We start from the raw sequence: 16,677 nt of genomic DNA, 5'->3' as shown, positions 1-16,677 counted from the left end.
GTATTAGCCATTAGCGATTATCTTTGAAAAGTCATGGAAGACTGGAGAGAAATAATAAAAGGGAAATAAGGACAACCCAGGGAATTACAGACCAGTCATCTTAACTTCAGTACCCAGAAAAATAAAGGAGCAAATAATTAAGCAATCAATTTGCAAACACCTAGAAGATAATAAGGTGACAAGTAACAATCAGCATGGATTTGTCAAGAACAAATCACGTTAAACCAACCAACAGCTTTCTTTGACAGGGTAACAAGCCTTGTGGATGGGGGGAAGCAGTATATGTGGTACATCTTGACTTTAGTAAGGCTTTTGATACTGTCTCGCGTGGAAGAAACTCAATAAAGACAAATGCAAAGTACTCCACTTAGGAAGGAGCAAATCAGTTGCACACATACAAAATGGGAAATGACTGGCTAGGAAGGAGTACTGCAGAAAGGGATCTGGGGGCCATAGTGGATCACAAGCTAAATATGCGTCAAGAGTGTAACACTGTTTCAAAAAAGCAAACATCATTGTGGGATGCATCAGCAGGAGTGTTGTAAGCATGACATGAGAAGTAATTCTTCCGCTCTACTCCATGCTGATTAGGCCTCAACTGGAATATGGTGTCCAGTTTTGGGCGCCACATTTCAGGAAAGATGTGGACCAATTGGAGAAGGTCCAGAAAAAAGCAGCAAAAATGATTAAAGGTCTAGAAAACATGACCTATGAGAGAAGATTGAAAAAAATGGGCTTGCTTAGTCTTGGACAATCTACTGCTGCTATCAGTTACTCTGTTATGTTAGATGGTGGAGGTGGTATATAGTAAATAAAACATAGGGCCATACACTGAATAAGGACAATAAAAAGAAATAACTAGCTATTCAGTGAGCATGGTCCTTCCTCGGCACTGAATGAGGCACAGGTCATGTAGAAAAAATAGCATGTCATTATATGATTAAAAATTATGATACAGCATATGCAAAATGTGTCTGAATTAAGGTTCCATGGGCAACATTATTATGGCATTTCATAACTTAAGTGTTTTATTTTGCAATCTTAATTTTTTTTTTAACATAGGTGGTAGGTTTTGGTTTTTGAATTTGTGTATGTAATATATACAGCAATTTTTCCTACCAAATTATCAGTCTAATCCTGAATGATAGCTTTGACATGATGGCATTGTTCAGTCTATGAGCTGATTGATTTTAGACCTTAGATACTGAATCCTAACAAGCATACATTTTTAATCCTTTAATTTCTTTACTCTGTTAGCAGTCACTCAATTGATAAAGCCCATCAAACTTAGACATGGTATTAATTTGATCTCTTTGGAGGATCAATTAGAAGCTGAAGTACATACTGATAATATTCATATGAACATTTCCTAGTGATATTCACAACACAATTATAATCAATGCATGTCTTTCCATACATGTCTATTCAACACTTTGTTCAGTAGTTCCGTCTGGACCTGTTCTATTCAAAAGTCAAAATCTGGGAATGAGGAAACAACATCTTAAAAGCAGCTCAAAAGCAGACAGCATTTATAAGGATCAGAGTCAGTGAAATTAAATGTTTTAGTCTTTCAGAACTATGATTACTATATTTCACCATATTGGATAACAATGTAGTGGAACAATGTGCTAAATATAGTATGGGACCAAACATGATCCAGAGATCCATGTAAGAACCTCCATGTATGGATCTCCCATTCCATATGGAAATAATCTCACATGCCTCCATAGCATTATTCCTCCCTGCCCCTTAACCTTGTTGAGAGCTCTCCATAGAGTCCATGGTTTACTGTGGGTAGGAGGAAGGTATCACGCCCTCAACCAGTCCTTCATAACTCCTCACAGAAAGATAATATAGCTCCTGGTTGTATATCTTTCCATGTCCTTTCACGCTGTGCAGGGTACCTTCCTGTAAACTACAGGAGCCCTGTCAGCATGGTTCCAGCTGAGTGATTGAGCAATTCTGATTAGCACACATTGTGATAGTTAAATGACTGTTCGTTTTATATCTTTTTGGTTGACACTTTGAAGGGGAGGAAGAGGCTGGTGTTTATAAGCCTCCCAGAATTAAGAAAGGTCTTGGAGGATGGGAGCAAGATTAGGGTGTTCCTCACATATTGAATTTGGCCAGTCAGTCTTCTCCAAAAAGATGCAGCAAGTAGCACAACTATAACAGAAACACAAGATAAAAAGGACTGAAGCCAAGACTATTAAAATGTCCTAGCTGTTGCTTTCTGATCCAGCTGAAAACATAAAAGCTCAGCTATCTCAGACAAAAGATAGCAGGAAGTTAGTGTCTAGTCAGGCCTAAACTTAAACATACCATACTACCTCAGTATATGTCTGAGGTCATGCTCTGCCAGGCTACTCCATTCTTACTGAAATGTACAAGAGTCATTTACATGTGTCCATAATTACAAAAAATATTCAGCATCCTGGATTCTTTGCTAGAGGGCGATCAAATAGAGGTAACTTCAGTTATATTTAATCTTGCAGCGTTCCTTTTGAAGTTTAGAAAAATCTCTCAGGGCCAGAACAAAAGTTAAAGTGGTAACATGGAAAACTTTGAAAAATGTATCTGTTCTACATATTGTTTTTGTCGCTGTCTCAACACAGCACTAGCGGGATACAACAAGCAGTAAGGAGAAATAGTAGAAAGGGTGAGATAAGCAGTTACAGTTTTTCCCGTTATCACAGACAGTGATGAAGTCAGTTACTTAGGCACCGCCATATGGAGCACTTGCTGCCAGTCTGCTTCTGCAGAACAAAATAGACCAAGCCTGTATCACTTAATGAAGTTGTTGATGGAGGACCAGGTAACATCCTTGCAGATTTCTTCTGTGGTGCCCTGTGTCCTACCAATCTTGTCATGAAGTATGTTGAATGCATTTTGAACCTCTTTGGAGAACAGATTTTTCTGCTGTTGCATATGCTTCAGTAATTCAGCATTTTATCCATCATGCTATAGAAGCCTCATACCTTCAAATATAGGCATTTCAAATGAAAATATATTATGATTAAAAAAGATTTCTTCAACTGATCAGTTCTGTTCGGGTATATCTTTGATGGTTTTTCTACCATGTATTTTATGCCACAATTTGTCCTTCTGTTATTGAAGACTGGGACAAATAAAAGATAAAAGGATTTCTTGGTTAGCATGGATAGTGGTATTCTATTTTTCTGAGGAAAGATTCAAGAGGGTGGAGGACATGCAACAATTGGGCTCGCAAATTTATCTAAATTGTGAACTCAACTGTAAAAAAGTATATAAAAGTTCACAAGCTGTTACAATAATCTTTAACAACTAATGTTGACGGGAAAAGGTACGAATGGGGGACAGAATAACTGAATTAGTCTAAACAAAGTGGCCAAGTTGATATGATTCAAAGAGTGGGTTGAAATTATTCTGGTTAAAAAGAGGAGATGTGGAGCTGGAAGTTCATGAACCAAAATTGGTATGTTGGCCATCAGCACAAATTAGCAGAGAAAATAATGAGATCCTGATCCTGCAATTGGCTCCACACAGACAGACACCAAGGATCCACATAGGAATGGGGTTCTTTCTGCCCAGAGCCAGTTACAGAATTTATTGCTTTCCAAACTTGTGCTCTTGGAGTTACTACCTACTCTAAAACTTATCATGCAAAGACAGGAAAGTAAATTTTAAACCTTCCAGTGCAGAATGTCACTGAACACTAGCAATAATGTACTTTGGCTCTGGAGTGTTTGAGAGGATAAAAAAAAAAAGCAACTGGGTGCCAGAGCCTGAGCTGCATACCTGACCTATTATGCTACAAGAGGTAAATATGAGAATTCATACACAAGTGGAGAATTGGGGTTTTTCTGTACTGGCTACAATAAATCTTTTTACAATATAGAAGAGATAGAAAAAGCAGATGCTTGATGCTGATAGAAAGTATGTCTATGCCTAACAAAAACAGTTCATCTTAGTGAAAATATTACCCCTGTAACGCTGGCGAGGTCAGTGTCAGCTTGGAATATTTGCTGCATAAGTCCCTGTTGTGCATGTTAGAAAATGTTTGTAGATGTTTTGTTCATAAAGCAGCACCGTTCCCTTTGTTGTGCTGGATCACTCCTTTTTCTTTATATCCATCTCCCCCATCTCCTGATCTTTAGGCTTCTTGGGATTAGTAAGGAAGGAAGGAATGTCTTTTTTCAAATGAAACTGTGAATTCATTTTAAGTGCAAGGACTAAATTCTCGCTAAAATGTGCCCACTGCAACCTTCACACAAGAGGATCTTTGACTAGTTAGAAGAAATGTGGCTTCTTACAAGAGGCGGGGAGAAGAGGAAAGTTTCTGGGGATGTACGGAAAGGGCAGGAAGCAGATGGGGCCAGGTCAGGAGAAAAAGTCACTGCACCGTTCTCTTTTACCAGGATCTGGTTAGCACAGGTACTCGGTATGGAAGGAATATAGTTATCAGATAAAATGAATTGGAAAAGGATTTGAAGGAAAGCATCCCTAAGGAAGCTGACTAAGGGGGGTTGGGGTGCCTGCATTTCATACTGTGGGGAGATGACCTCCTCCCTCCTCTTCGTAACCCCCATTAAAGGAGGTGTGGAAAAGAGCTTGAAACTCATACCTCTGGAACAGTGAGGAAATCGATCCCCCTTCTTCCTGCACCATGCTATTTGTTGCCCATTACTCCCACATATTTTATGTGAATAAAACTGTGGCCTAACTTACACCACATCCATTGCCTCTTGTCTTCCTTCTGGAGTGACCAGGCAATGGTTCTGAGAGTGGCTATCTGGCAAAAAAGTGAAAGAATGGCTCTTCACTGAGACCACCAATTTCATGGGGAGGCACAAGACCTTCAGTGGAAGGAAGTAAAATGAAGAGGTAAACATGGGTTAAAATGATTTTTTTGTGAAGACAAGATGAGTCTGAAGAGAAAACTCAAGGGGCTTGGCATAAGAATCAAACAGGGTCTGAAAACACATAGCACCTCTTGACAGAAATCCCAAACATACTTTTAATGTCATCTTTGTAAAGTGACCATCTGTCCTAGTTTATCATAATATATTCCAGAATTTTCTTCTGGGATGTCTGAAATAGTTTGGGGGCGTTTTGTGTTTTGTTTTCCATTTATCAATGAAAATATTTGTTTCTTGTAATAACTACAAAATGTTTGTTCAAGATTTATTGCTGTGCTGAATGGAATTTGCTCTATTGCTTCAATCTCATTTCAGATCACACGTAAAATGTGTTTACTGTTTTCTTCACTGGTTCTAAAAGAATATTTGTCTGCATCACAAAAAACACAACCCAGTTTGACATAATTGTCAGTTTCTGCTCAAAGTTACAGTTCCAATTTAAAGTATATTCTCATTTGATATGTGGGTTACTACATATATAGGTAACTCCCCATGCCCCACTTAAGATACCAAATAGAAGAATAGCAAAAGTGTTAAAAATTTTCATAGGATCATAATCTGACAGATGATGACCATTTTTCTCAGTCATGTTTTACATCACAGCCTAAATACAGTGCACATTCATTTCCAGTTCTCATCTACTTCTGAACTAGAATAGTGTAATGGTGTTTTCCTATGGATCCGCATCCAGTAGAGAGTAGAAATTAAATCAACCAGTTTCACTGCCCAATATGAATTTTAAACACATCTCCAGAGGTAGAATAAACCATCATTAACATATTACCCAATAAGTCCCCCCACCCCACCATATATATATTTTGTGTGTGAGCATTCTCATATGATCTTGTGGTTAAGGCACTCAGGATATCTGGGCTCAAATGATACCTATTGTCTCCCAGTATACGAAAGAAAGGAACTATAAACTGCCCTACACTCAGGTTCAGGGGTCTGGCTTGGCCGGCTAAACTCTCCTGCCCCACCCAAGGTTACTTTCTCATCAATTCATAGACTTTCTCTTATCTGTTCCCTAGAAATGACCTTACAGCACAGTAATTTCTTCAACAGTTTACCCAACTGCAGTTTTTGAATCTTCTCCATTTAGGAAGGACTAAAGTCCTCACATGATTGAAAATAGACACAGTCCCTAAGCCCCTTCCTGGTCCAAAATGAAAAACCAAAGAAAGGTCTTCCAAACAGGACAAAACCAAACATACTGGAGAGGCAACTTCCACCTTGTGTGGCAGGTGAGCCGCTCCTAGCAGCCCTAACAACTCTTTATATTCCCTAAATACTCCAGGTTGGGCTTCGTAGAGCCCAGTGAGCCACAACTGCCCTTGAACTCAATCCATCAATCTCTACCTCCACCCACTAGACCCTAAAGGCTTTCCAGCTCAGCAATGCTGCCAAACATCCAGGGCTCCTGACAGACGCAAACTCTACCATAGATGTCCTGTCTGATCACTGGCATGTCATTTAGGCTGCAATTTTCAAAGGAGTGCAACAGAGTCAGACACCCAGCTCCTGTTGAATCTTACTCCCTTAGGCACCTTTGAAAATCCCAGCCTTAATCTCACTGTACCTCAGTTCTCCCATCTACAAAACAGGGACAGTACCTTCCCTACCTCACAGGGACATTGTGAAGATACATTTTTAATGCTTCTGAGGTATTCAGACACTAGAGTGATGAGGGCTATGGCAGGATGCCATATTCAGAGAGCACCCTCTCATAGCATGAGGTGTCCCATAAGCACTTCACCATCACTTGCCTCCTGGGTCTCCCAACAACTTTTTTTCAGTCCAAAGTACTTAAAACAATACTCCCCTTCTTGGGAGTCTAATTTATTAAGTCTACAAAAATGGTCTCCATTGGCCCTTCAAGCCGAAAGCCTTTCCCCTGGTCAGAGATCCCCACAACCCTCCTTCATGGGACTGTGTCCTGCTTCAAGTTGGCTTCTCCAAGATGATCTTTTAAAATTAGCCTCATCCAATTCTACCTGGACTGGCAGCAAAGTCTTTCAAACAAACAGAACTCCACACCTTCATAACAAAGCCCTTTCTGCATAGGTGTGTCTGTTGGAGTGCAGTCTTCCAATCATCTTCACCTCTGGAAGACACATCAAACCACCTCAGTCTTTTTTCCTCTGGGAGAGGTCAGCAGTCCTTCTCCTGATAGTATCTTTTCCATTATTAGGGAAGAGGCAGATTAGATATGTTGCCCTCTTTTCCAAAACTTGTCCTGGTTGACAGAGAGAGAGGGGAGCCTTATCCTACCCTACAATACCACGCTCCTGGGTCCCAATCCCTTAAATAAGCAGTAACCTGTTTGGGTCCCACCCCCTGCAGACACTATCACCTCAGGACCACTTCTTTTCTCCCAGCAACTGCCGGTGCCATTTCCTAGACCTTTATGTGTTCCAGAACTGCAACAAGGGATAGCTAGCTCCAGTCCCCCTACCACTTAACAGGGACAGAGCACCCTGTTCCACAAGGCTTACAAGTATCTCTCAGTGTACATAAATCTCAGTGTAATCTCTTCTTCTTAGTCTGTGCTAAGGATACTAATCACTAGCCAAGTTCAGACTATGTATTAAACATACTGTATATAGCAATGAAAAAAAGGCAAAATCTAAATAAAGCCACTAGTCACTGTAAATGCTCCCACTAACAAAAATGTGGAGGCTTCTCTCGAGCAGCAAGCACATCAGCATCAACAATAACATCTCTGCTGCTGCTCTGACCACTGTTAATTACTTACAGGTATGTTGAGGGGGAAGAAGAAAATATTAAATCTGATTCTTCAATAACTTTGGATGATTGAGGACTTTAAATTAGAGAGACATGAGCAATACTCATTGTAAATATGCTAAACAAAACAACTAATTGGTAAACTACATTCAACAGGACAAATTTTTGACAACTGAAAATACCCTCTCTGTACTCTAGAGTCACCTTCTTTGCAATCACAAATTCCCAGCACAAGTAACTCTCTTAGACTTGTAAGTGAGTTTTATGGCACACAAACAGGTATTTTGGAAGGCCCTTTGGAAAACTGCCCTAAAGAGTACTTTCTCCAATTAAGACATATTAAACTGTAATCGACTCCCTCTTCCTAACCAGCCACTAAATCCACAGTTGGAAAATTCACAAAGATATCAGTAGTTTCCCCCCCTCCCCATTTTCTTTATTACCAAAGAGAATTTTAAACATAAGGAAACATGCTAAAAACGCATTAACAAAAATAGTAGCTTCTAAGCAAGTCTCAGAACCCAGAATCAAGGTAATGTTTTAAAGGGGACATATACGTTGACCACCTGGCTTCACCAACATCTCTAGGGCAGAAAGGAGTTCCCATCCTTCCACCTTCTGCAGACAGAGATTGCTAGATGTTCTCATAACCATAGTCATGGAATTCACCACACTGACCTCCTCCCCAGTTAAGTTCGTCCCATGAAACAAAGTGTATTTTGAACACTTCAGAGACTGCAAAAGAGTCTAGTGAAACAGTACCAGCAACATTGATATAACAGGACCTGAAATAGCATCACCTAAGCAAAATTACTAACAATTAGTGCACCAGGTAACATTTTGCAAAATATGGAGAATGCAGATAATTTAGGACATGTTTTGTTACCTCCAGGGTAGGGCAGGAGTGTTCAAAATAATTCAATCCGCCTCTTCAGTAAAAGACTATTTGCAGATGCCTTAAACATGCAGGTGTATAGAGGAAAATTCTTCACAGTTTTGGGAACTGACAAGTTGCTTGTGGACAGCTGTGGCAGAAGTTATTTTCTTCTATACCTGACTTCCTCTCTACCTAATGTATACTCAGAGCACATTTTACTGTGCAGCTGGAGGCTTTGTTACAGACAGAAAGATGCTTCTTAGTACAGCCAATGTTTATTGCCTAACTTCTTTTTATAAGATGAATTTGGAAAACTTCCCAGATAATACATCTGCCCCTATTACTTGCCCCTCAGAGTATAAGAATGATCAGGGGAGGAAGTGAGGACAACTACATTTAATAGCAATGAATAAATGGATCTGTCTTTTCTGGAACAGTAAGTATTCACACACACCATGTCTGCTGGCTGGCATGTACAAGTTGGCACACTTTTGTGTCAAAAATGCACACAGCTGTATGCATAGCAAAACCATTCCATCTAAAGAATACACTGTATGCCAAATGCCTGATTTCAGTACTGCATTGTCAGGGAAAGATTTGGGGAAGGAATATGTGGAGAAAACAATTAAAAAGGATTTTTTACCTTCCATACACTTCTTTCTTTTGATGGTCTCATTCTTCAATTTCTCTGCCCTCTCTCTCCCCCAGTGATATTTTGGAAGGGGTGCTGAATCCAGATGACTGAATGTACAGCTACCCACGTTTTTATTTGTGGGTAATTTATTGAGTTGTCAAGATACATGACTTCTACATTTCTGGGTATCATACTGGCTGATTTAACCTGATCGCCAGGCGCTATCTGTAGATGTCTGGACAAATTGCTTACCATATTTCAGTCCCAGCCCATCTCCAGATACTATGACTAATAGCTGATCTCCACAGAAAGATTATAATCCCAAGTGATGATAAATGACATTTATCTGTATCATAAGAAGCCACAAAATGGCAAATTAAAGGGGATTTTATTTTAACATCTTCTCCCATCCTTTCTGTCTATACCTTCCAGAGTCTGCTTCAACCATCTCCAGAAAGACCTTCTCCTTCCTCCTAGACCTCAGTTTCAACAGTACAAACAACCTAACTGGCTGCACTGTCCCATGGTCAAACAACACTTCGCTTGTAGCACCAAAGTCACGACAACAGAACAGATTACGTTAATGAGCCCAGCTAGCTGTCCCACCCATTGAAGGGAAATGGAACACTCTGGGGCTTCTGAGCATGAGTGGAGGGGAGATTCAGTGATATCCATCACTCTTTGGCTCTCCTCAGACTACTAGTGGAGAATATCCCCCTCCACTGGAGAGATGGGAGCTGATAGCAATAGCCCAATCAGAAAAACTGCACCCTTGATCCCTATGCAGTTTAGAACACAACAGTACAGAGAGACAATGGGATGAGCAAATAAAAAGATTTTCACTAAACATGCAGGGGAGGTTACATGCTTTTAATATTAGGGGAACGAACATCAAGCAATTTAGGTGTTGTGGAGAGTCCACTGGCTGTTGCTAGGGGCTTGCTATGCACAACTCCCATGAATCACCACTGTGGTTAAAGCACCTTAAGACAAAGTCAGCAAAATGAGTGAATACAAGACTTTTAATTGACACACTAACATTGATTTATTCAGCACGTCAACAGGAAATCAGAGAAAAGTGAACACTTTGACCTTCATCATTTTCACCAGATTCAATCGGTACCATGAGCTGGCATCTCAGAAATCATCATCAGCTTGGCCTAGACATTTCCCAAGCAGCTCAACTTTCCATTGATGCCCTGGAAACGCACTTGTCTGGTCCACAAAATGAAGGGCATCAGCAGAAGCAGATTATTTCAATAGAGCGCAGGGGTCAACAAACATATGGACAAGGGGGATCCAGTGGACATAGTGTACTTAGATTTCCAGAAAACCTTTGAAAAGGTCTCTCACCAAAGGCTCTTACGTAAATTAAGTTGTCATGGGATAAGAGGGAAGATCCTTTCATGGATTGAGAACTGGTTAAAAGACAGGGAACAAAGGGAAGGAATAAATGGTAAATTTTCAGAATGGAGAGGCGTAACTAGTGGTGTTCCCCAAGAGTTAGTCCTAGGACCAATTCTGTTCAACTTATTCATAAATGATCTGGAGAAAGAGGTAAACAGTGAGGTGGCAAAGTTTGCAGACAATACGAAACTGCTCAAGATAGTTAAGACCAAAGCAGACTGTGAAGAACTTCAAAAAGATCTCACAAAACTAAGTGATTGGGCAACAAAATCGCAAATGCAATTTAATGTGGATAAATGTAAAGTAATGCACATTGGAAAAAAAAAACCCAACTATACATACAATATGATGGGGGCTAATTTAGCTACGACTAATCAGGAAAGAGATCTTGGAGTCATCGTGAATAGTTCTCTGAAGATGTCCACGCAGTGTGCAATGGCAGTCGAAAAAGCAAACAGGATTTTAGGAATAATTAAAAAAGGGATAGAGAATAAGACGGAGAATATCTTATTGCCCTTATAGAAATCCATGGTACGCCCACAACTTGAATACTGTGTACAGATGTGGTCTCCTCATCTCAAAAAAGATATTCTGGCATTAGAAAAGGTTCAGAGAAGGGCAACTAAAATGATTAGGAGTTTGGAATGGGTCCCATATGAGGAGAGATTAAAGAGGCTAGGACTTTTCAGCTTGGAAAAGAGGAGACTACGGGGGGATATGATAGAGGTATATAAAATCATGAGTGGTGTGGAGAAAGTGAATAAGGAAAAGTTATTTACTTGTTCCCATAATATAAGAACTAGGGGCCACCAAATGAAATTAATGGGCAGCAGGTTTAAAACAAATAAAAGGAAGTTCTTCTTCACACAGCGCACAGTCAACCTATGGAACTCCTTGCCTGAGCAGGTTGTGAAGGCTAGGACTATAACAGGGTTTAAAAGAGAATTAGATACATTCATGGAGGTTAAGTCCATTAATGGCTATTAGCCAGGATAGGTAAGGAATGGTGTCCCTAGCCTCTGTTTGTCAGAGGGTGGAGATTGATGGCAGGAGAGAGATCACTTGATCATTACCTGTTAGATTCACTCTCTCTGGGGCACATGGCATTGGCCAATGTCGGTAGACAGGATACTGGACTAGATGGACCTTTGGTCTGACCCAGTATGGCCATTCTTATGTTCTGATTTTCTTATCTTTCACAGGCTTTCCACCTGAAAAGGCAGCAAAGAGTCCTGTGGCACCTTATAGACTAACAGACGTATTGGAGCATGAGCTTTCGTGGGTGAATACCCACTTCGTCGGATGCATGTATTCACCCACGAAAGCTCATGCTCCAATATGTCTGTTAGTCGATAAGGTGCCACAGGACTCTTTGCTGCTTTTACAGATCCAGACTAACACAGCTACCCCTCTGATACTTGCCACCTGAAAAGTTCACTCTCCCAAGCCAGAAACAAAGACAGAAAGAGTGCTTATGATAGGAAGCAGCAACCCAGAAACAGCAGAACTATAGGTACCAGTCAATTTGTCAGATTGGTGAACCCCCCAGTCCTTGCCCCCATCACACACCCAAAACACTGATGTCCATAGTCACCGATACATTTTGTCCCATCACTCTTAGAATACTAGAGAAATCCAAAACAGGAGCAAGGGAGAGAGAGTTTTTCTACCAGCTCTCACACCACCACCACTGGGACACTAAATGGTAGCAGAGGAGGAAACACTCTTTAGAATCAATAGTGAATACACTGCAGAGATCTCACCCCAGAAAAAGAAATAAAAACCCAGTTTATATTTCCCACTAAGAAATGTATCATGTCTGCAGCAGAGCTCACCTTAGCTCAGTGTCTGAGTCCAAAGGAATCAAAATCCCATGTCTGATAAAGTTTTCTACAGGTTCTTTGTGAGAATTTGTAACTTTCAAGTGAATACATTCAGTTATAGACTTAGCACAACTGAAGTAGTCTTTACATAGCGAACAATCACACAATATTCAAAGTAAAATCTACAGATCTAGCAATAAAAATGATATAGAAGATAATAAATGGTAAAACAAATGCAGAGTACAATTTAAACATTCTGTAAGTAATTTAAACTCATTTACCTGTAAAGTCGGTATTGGCAGGGAGAGTAGAACTGGGGAATTTGTAATAACCATTTCCTGGGAAACGGATTCCTTTCATTACTTCCACCCTCGTTATAGCTAAAGATGAATCCATTCTTTCCAGCTGGTAGATGGGAGAAGGCCCATTAAGTTCTTCAGGTTCATTCCAATTTATCTTTAACACTGTGCTGTTTACTCCTTCAAGAAGAGGGGCAGCAAGTTTTCTTGGAGCTATGTGTAGGGAAAAAAATTGTTACCCAGGCATAACTGTCCAGACTGCTTGGAACTTAATTTCATACACGTAATATATTGTTTATGAGGGTCCCAGTTTCTGGTCAACCAAACAATAAATGCAAATCTCCACAGAGCCACTATACTGTGCTACTATACTAATTGAAGGATTCTTAATATTTAAAAAAAAACCCTAGTCTCAACCCTGTAGTAATGCCTCCTTTGCTCTTCAAACTTCGGATACAATTATCTACTATTCCATCCCAAGCAGACCATGAGACATAACTCTTATGGACCCTTAATAATCTGAATCACTTCCGCATAATAGAATTAATGTTCTCTCTTTGATTAGACTCTTAGCCCCCAATTCTGCATTGCTCTCAAGGGGCTCCATGTAGGCATACTCCCACAGGGTTCTCAATGCAGGGTCGGGGCCTAAGCTCAGAGGGAAATCAAACTTTAGTAGCTTCTTCCTAACTGCATTTTAGCACTCTGGTACATGATAAAACAAGATTTTGCCACAAAGTGAACAAATGTTGATCAACAAAAGCACAACCATTATCCCAGTACTTGTATTGAGGACCTACGCGGTGATTGCTCTCTAGCAAATAACCAGTTTGGCACATCCTCACTGTTTTCATGAAAGATTCTTCCTCAAAGCAGATATATAATTTTATGAACCATTGACACGTATACAGATAATTCTCCAACTTGAGTAAATGTTACTCTCCATCTTTTCTTGCCTAAAAGCTGGTGCTCTGTAGGACACTACGAAGCTGATACAAGAGTGACTCTTTGCAGGTATGAGCATGTCACAGAGTTTGATATTATTACTTTTTCCCCCCCAATACTGGAACATTCAGTGTGACACCTATTTAATCAAGCCAACTGCAATGATTACTCTACAGTTGAACTAAGAAATAAAACTATTGAAGTTTTTAAAAAACACTGTACAGTAAGCCACTGGAGGGCAGCATGACCTGTTTGGATAACGAAATGATGGTCCTACAGGTGTGTGTGGATTGATTCAGCAAAGCAGTGTAACCAGCTATTGTATACAGCTAATGTACAGTAGTTCTTTATTAGTGGAATCCATATCCATCTTATATTGTTAGTAACCCCTCTGTCTGATAAATAAGGATTCAATAAATGAATCTTCATTGTGTGCGACTGGAAGGGAGATATGATGGAAACACATTCAATTAAACCATTCCCATGACTACTATAGGACACCAAACTCACTTCAGGAATAACATGATCTGGACTGAAATACAGGTCTTCAAAATCTGATGAATGGCATCACAACACGCCCTTGTGTATACTATGTGTTCATTGTATAGACCTTCATTTGGATTGAATTAATGATGTCCTTTTAAAGATTCTTGCATTTATAGGACTATTAACATACTTTGCTTTTCTCCCATTAACCCATAGCATGTTGTTATTTCTTTTCCTCCAACTTGATAAATACTCTTCTTGAAGGGATGAAAAAAACCCACCAACCATACTGCATGGGTTGTAAATTCCTACTTAGACATCATTTAGGACTTCACAATCTAATTAGCATCACACCGCTATGTTAGAAATTTACAATGTCAAAATTAAAGTAGTGTGGTGTGAGGTCATCAGCTTTCCCTGCATAGGTAGGGCAGAATACTAATGAATTTCAATATAAATGCAGAGGTTTAAACAGAAAACGTGGCTTAACAATCAAAACTTATCGCTGGAAAGAATAGATGTACGTCAGCATTTTAAATGCAAGTACTGAGGTTGAGCCCTCCGGTTCAACTTACTGATGCTAAAACAGAAACACTAAAATTCATTATTTCTAGTAATGACATGTACACAGATAGCCAACGCTTATGACAACAAACATATCTCCCTTAGAAGTCCACCATTAATAAATGGTAGCTGCTTGGACTGTAATTATGGCATCCCTGCTACCCAAACTTGAAGCTTTTATGGGGCTTATGCAATTAACTACTTAAATGCATCGTAACACTTGCTTCTGTGACAGGGAAGTATTGATCTTTTAATCATTTTCAAGTCTCCTCTAGCACAAATAAATGTACTACAGTTACAGTTAATGCACTGTGTACATGCATTAAACACTGGCATGACACAATTTATTATTTGGTGATATATGGAATAGAAGCCTAGCCTTTCAGAAAGTCTTTGCTATAACATCAGTATTTAAAACTACAATGTCCTTGGTACTTGAGAATTCACCTCCTTGCACACAGTGAGAACCTATGCTTAAGTCCAGACACCCCAAAAAGCTGAAAATAAATCTGTAACATTGGCCTTCATGGTACTGTATGCTGAAATTAAAAATATTCAGGACTAAAAGATACAGTATATATTTTCCTAAAGGTGTCACTGTGGTACCTGTAGCTACTATGTTAAGATGAATTGACGATAATTTTACCTATTTAAATTTTTTTCAGTCACATTCTGTTAAGACACATCTGTCAAAATAATGAGCATACTGTATTTTAGTAGATTCAAAGTCACATTTTGGATATTTTAATTATGTAGTTTTAATGTCTTGCACTATAATACATATTTAATAAATTGTAAAGCTAAAACAGTATTTAAAAGCCTATGATTGCTGCATGCCATTGAGTAACAGAGGGCACCAAAAAGACCAGTAAAGACAGATGGTCCATATAGCTTATTTTAAAGTCATATATCCAAATATAGGTCATTACAAATAAGCCTTTCCTATGCATGTGAGCGCACATGCAAAAACGAAGTTGCTAAGTAAAGAGCAGTTAATTTTGTTTTTGTTTGAAATAATATCATTTTAGTTTTAGAATCTAAGACAGATGCCAGCATTTCACTCTGAACAGATGGTAATTCCATCTAATAGTGCATCTCTGTATTAGTAAGGTCTGTTGTGTATACAAACAGTAATAAACACTAGGTAAGGATCAAAATAAATTTTAATTGTTGACATTAAATTCTGGCAGCCACAATTCTAAAGATGCAATATTCCTTTCTCAAGTCTGTCAGGTTTACTAATACAACTGCTAAAGCTTTTCCACGGACTACCAGATTCCTGTCCCAATAAAAATGTGTTTACAGTCTGGCTACAAAACCTTTACCAGTCTACATACGTGTACATGTTTGAATAAATAATTCTCAGTGTATTACAGGTGGAAGTTTCTGTACCCATCGGTATTAGTCTGCAATTAGCTATTTAAGGTTTTCAAGATGATTACAGGAGCAAGGTGTTACTCTTGTTTGTACTATTTACAATGAAGACATATAAATACTTAAACTTTTGATTGCTGTCCATTAGAGTTCATACTGTAGCACATACAAATCAGAGAAGTTATGAACTTCACAACCATTTTGGAGGTGCAATTTTTTTTTTTGGTCACGGTGGCATGAGTCCTATTTGTCTCCAAATTTTGCCTATGAGTAAAACTATATGAAAAGCCAGACAGCTATCAGTTTCATCATTGCTATGGGTTATTTGGTTCACAGGACCCTGCAATTGCTGTAGCATTCCTGGTACAAGCTCTGCTTCCATATGCACGTCAAGCAGTATCAAATGTGTCAATAGTAAATGAGTGAAGCAATAGTACTTATGGCTTCTGACAATCATTTTAGACTTTTTCAGAAGAATCTTTTTAGTTTGTTTGTTTTTAAAGAAATTTTAATGAAAAAACAAATAAGAAAGCATCCATAATGGGTATCAGGAGACCATTTAATAATATGTTTTATAATCATATCTTAAAAATAGATGTAAAATACAGTATTTAAAAAAAAAATC

The 16,677-nt window shown here is 39.1% G+C and overlaps 1 protein-coding gene across 1 annotated transcript in view; it reads right to left on the bottom strand.

The window, feature by feature from the left end:
* USH2A (usherin) overlaps window positions 1-16,677 on the bottom strand; it is a 584,327-nt gene that overhangs the window by 416,587 nt on the left and 151,063 nt on the right. The window contains exon 22 of the mRNA XM_065589441.1: window positions 12,666-12,896. Coding sequence (XP_065445513.1) covers window positions 12,666-12,896 — 231 coding nt within the window. The remainder of the gene's footprint in view (window positions 1-12,665; window positions 12,897-16,677) is intronic.

This window comes from Chrysemys picta, chromosome 3 (assembly GCF_011386835.1).
Source record: "Chrysemys picta bellii isolate R12L10 chromosome 3, ASM1138683v2, whole genome shotgun sequence".
Taxonomy (NCBI): domain Eukaryota; kingdom Metazoa; phylum Chordata; order Testudines; family Emydidae; genus Chrysemys; species Chrysemys picta.
The sequence above is the reverse complement of the archived record's forward strand: the minus strand, read 5'-3'. Positions and strand labels throughout refer to the sequence as shown.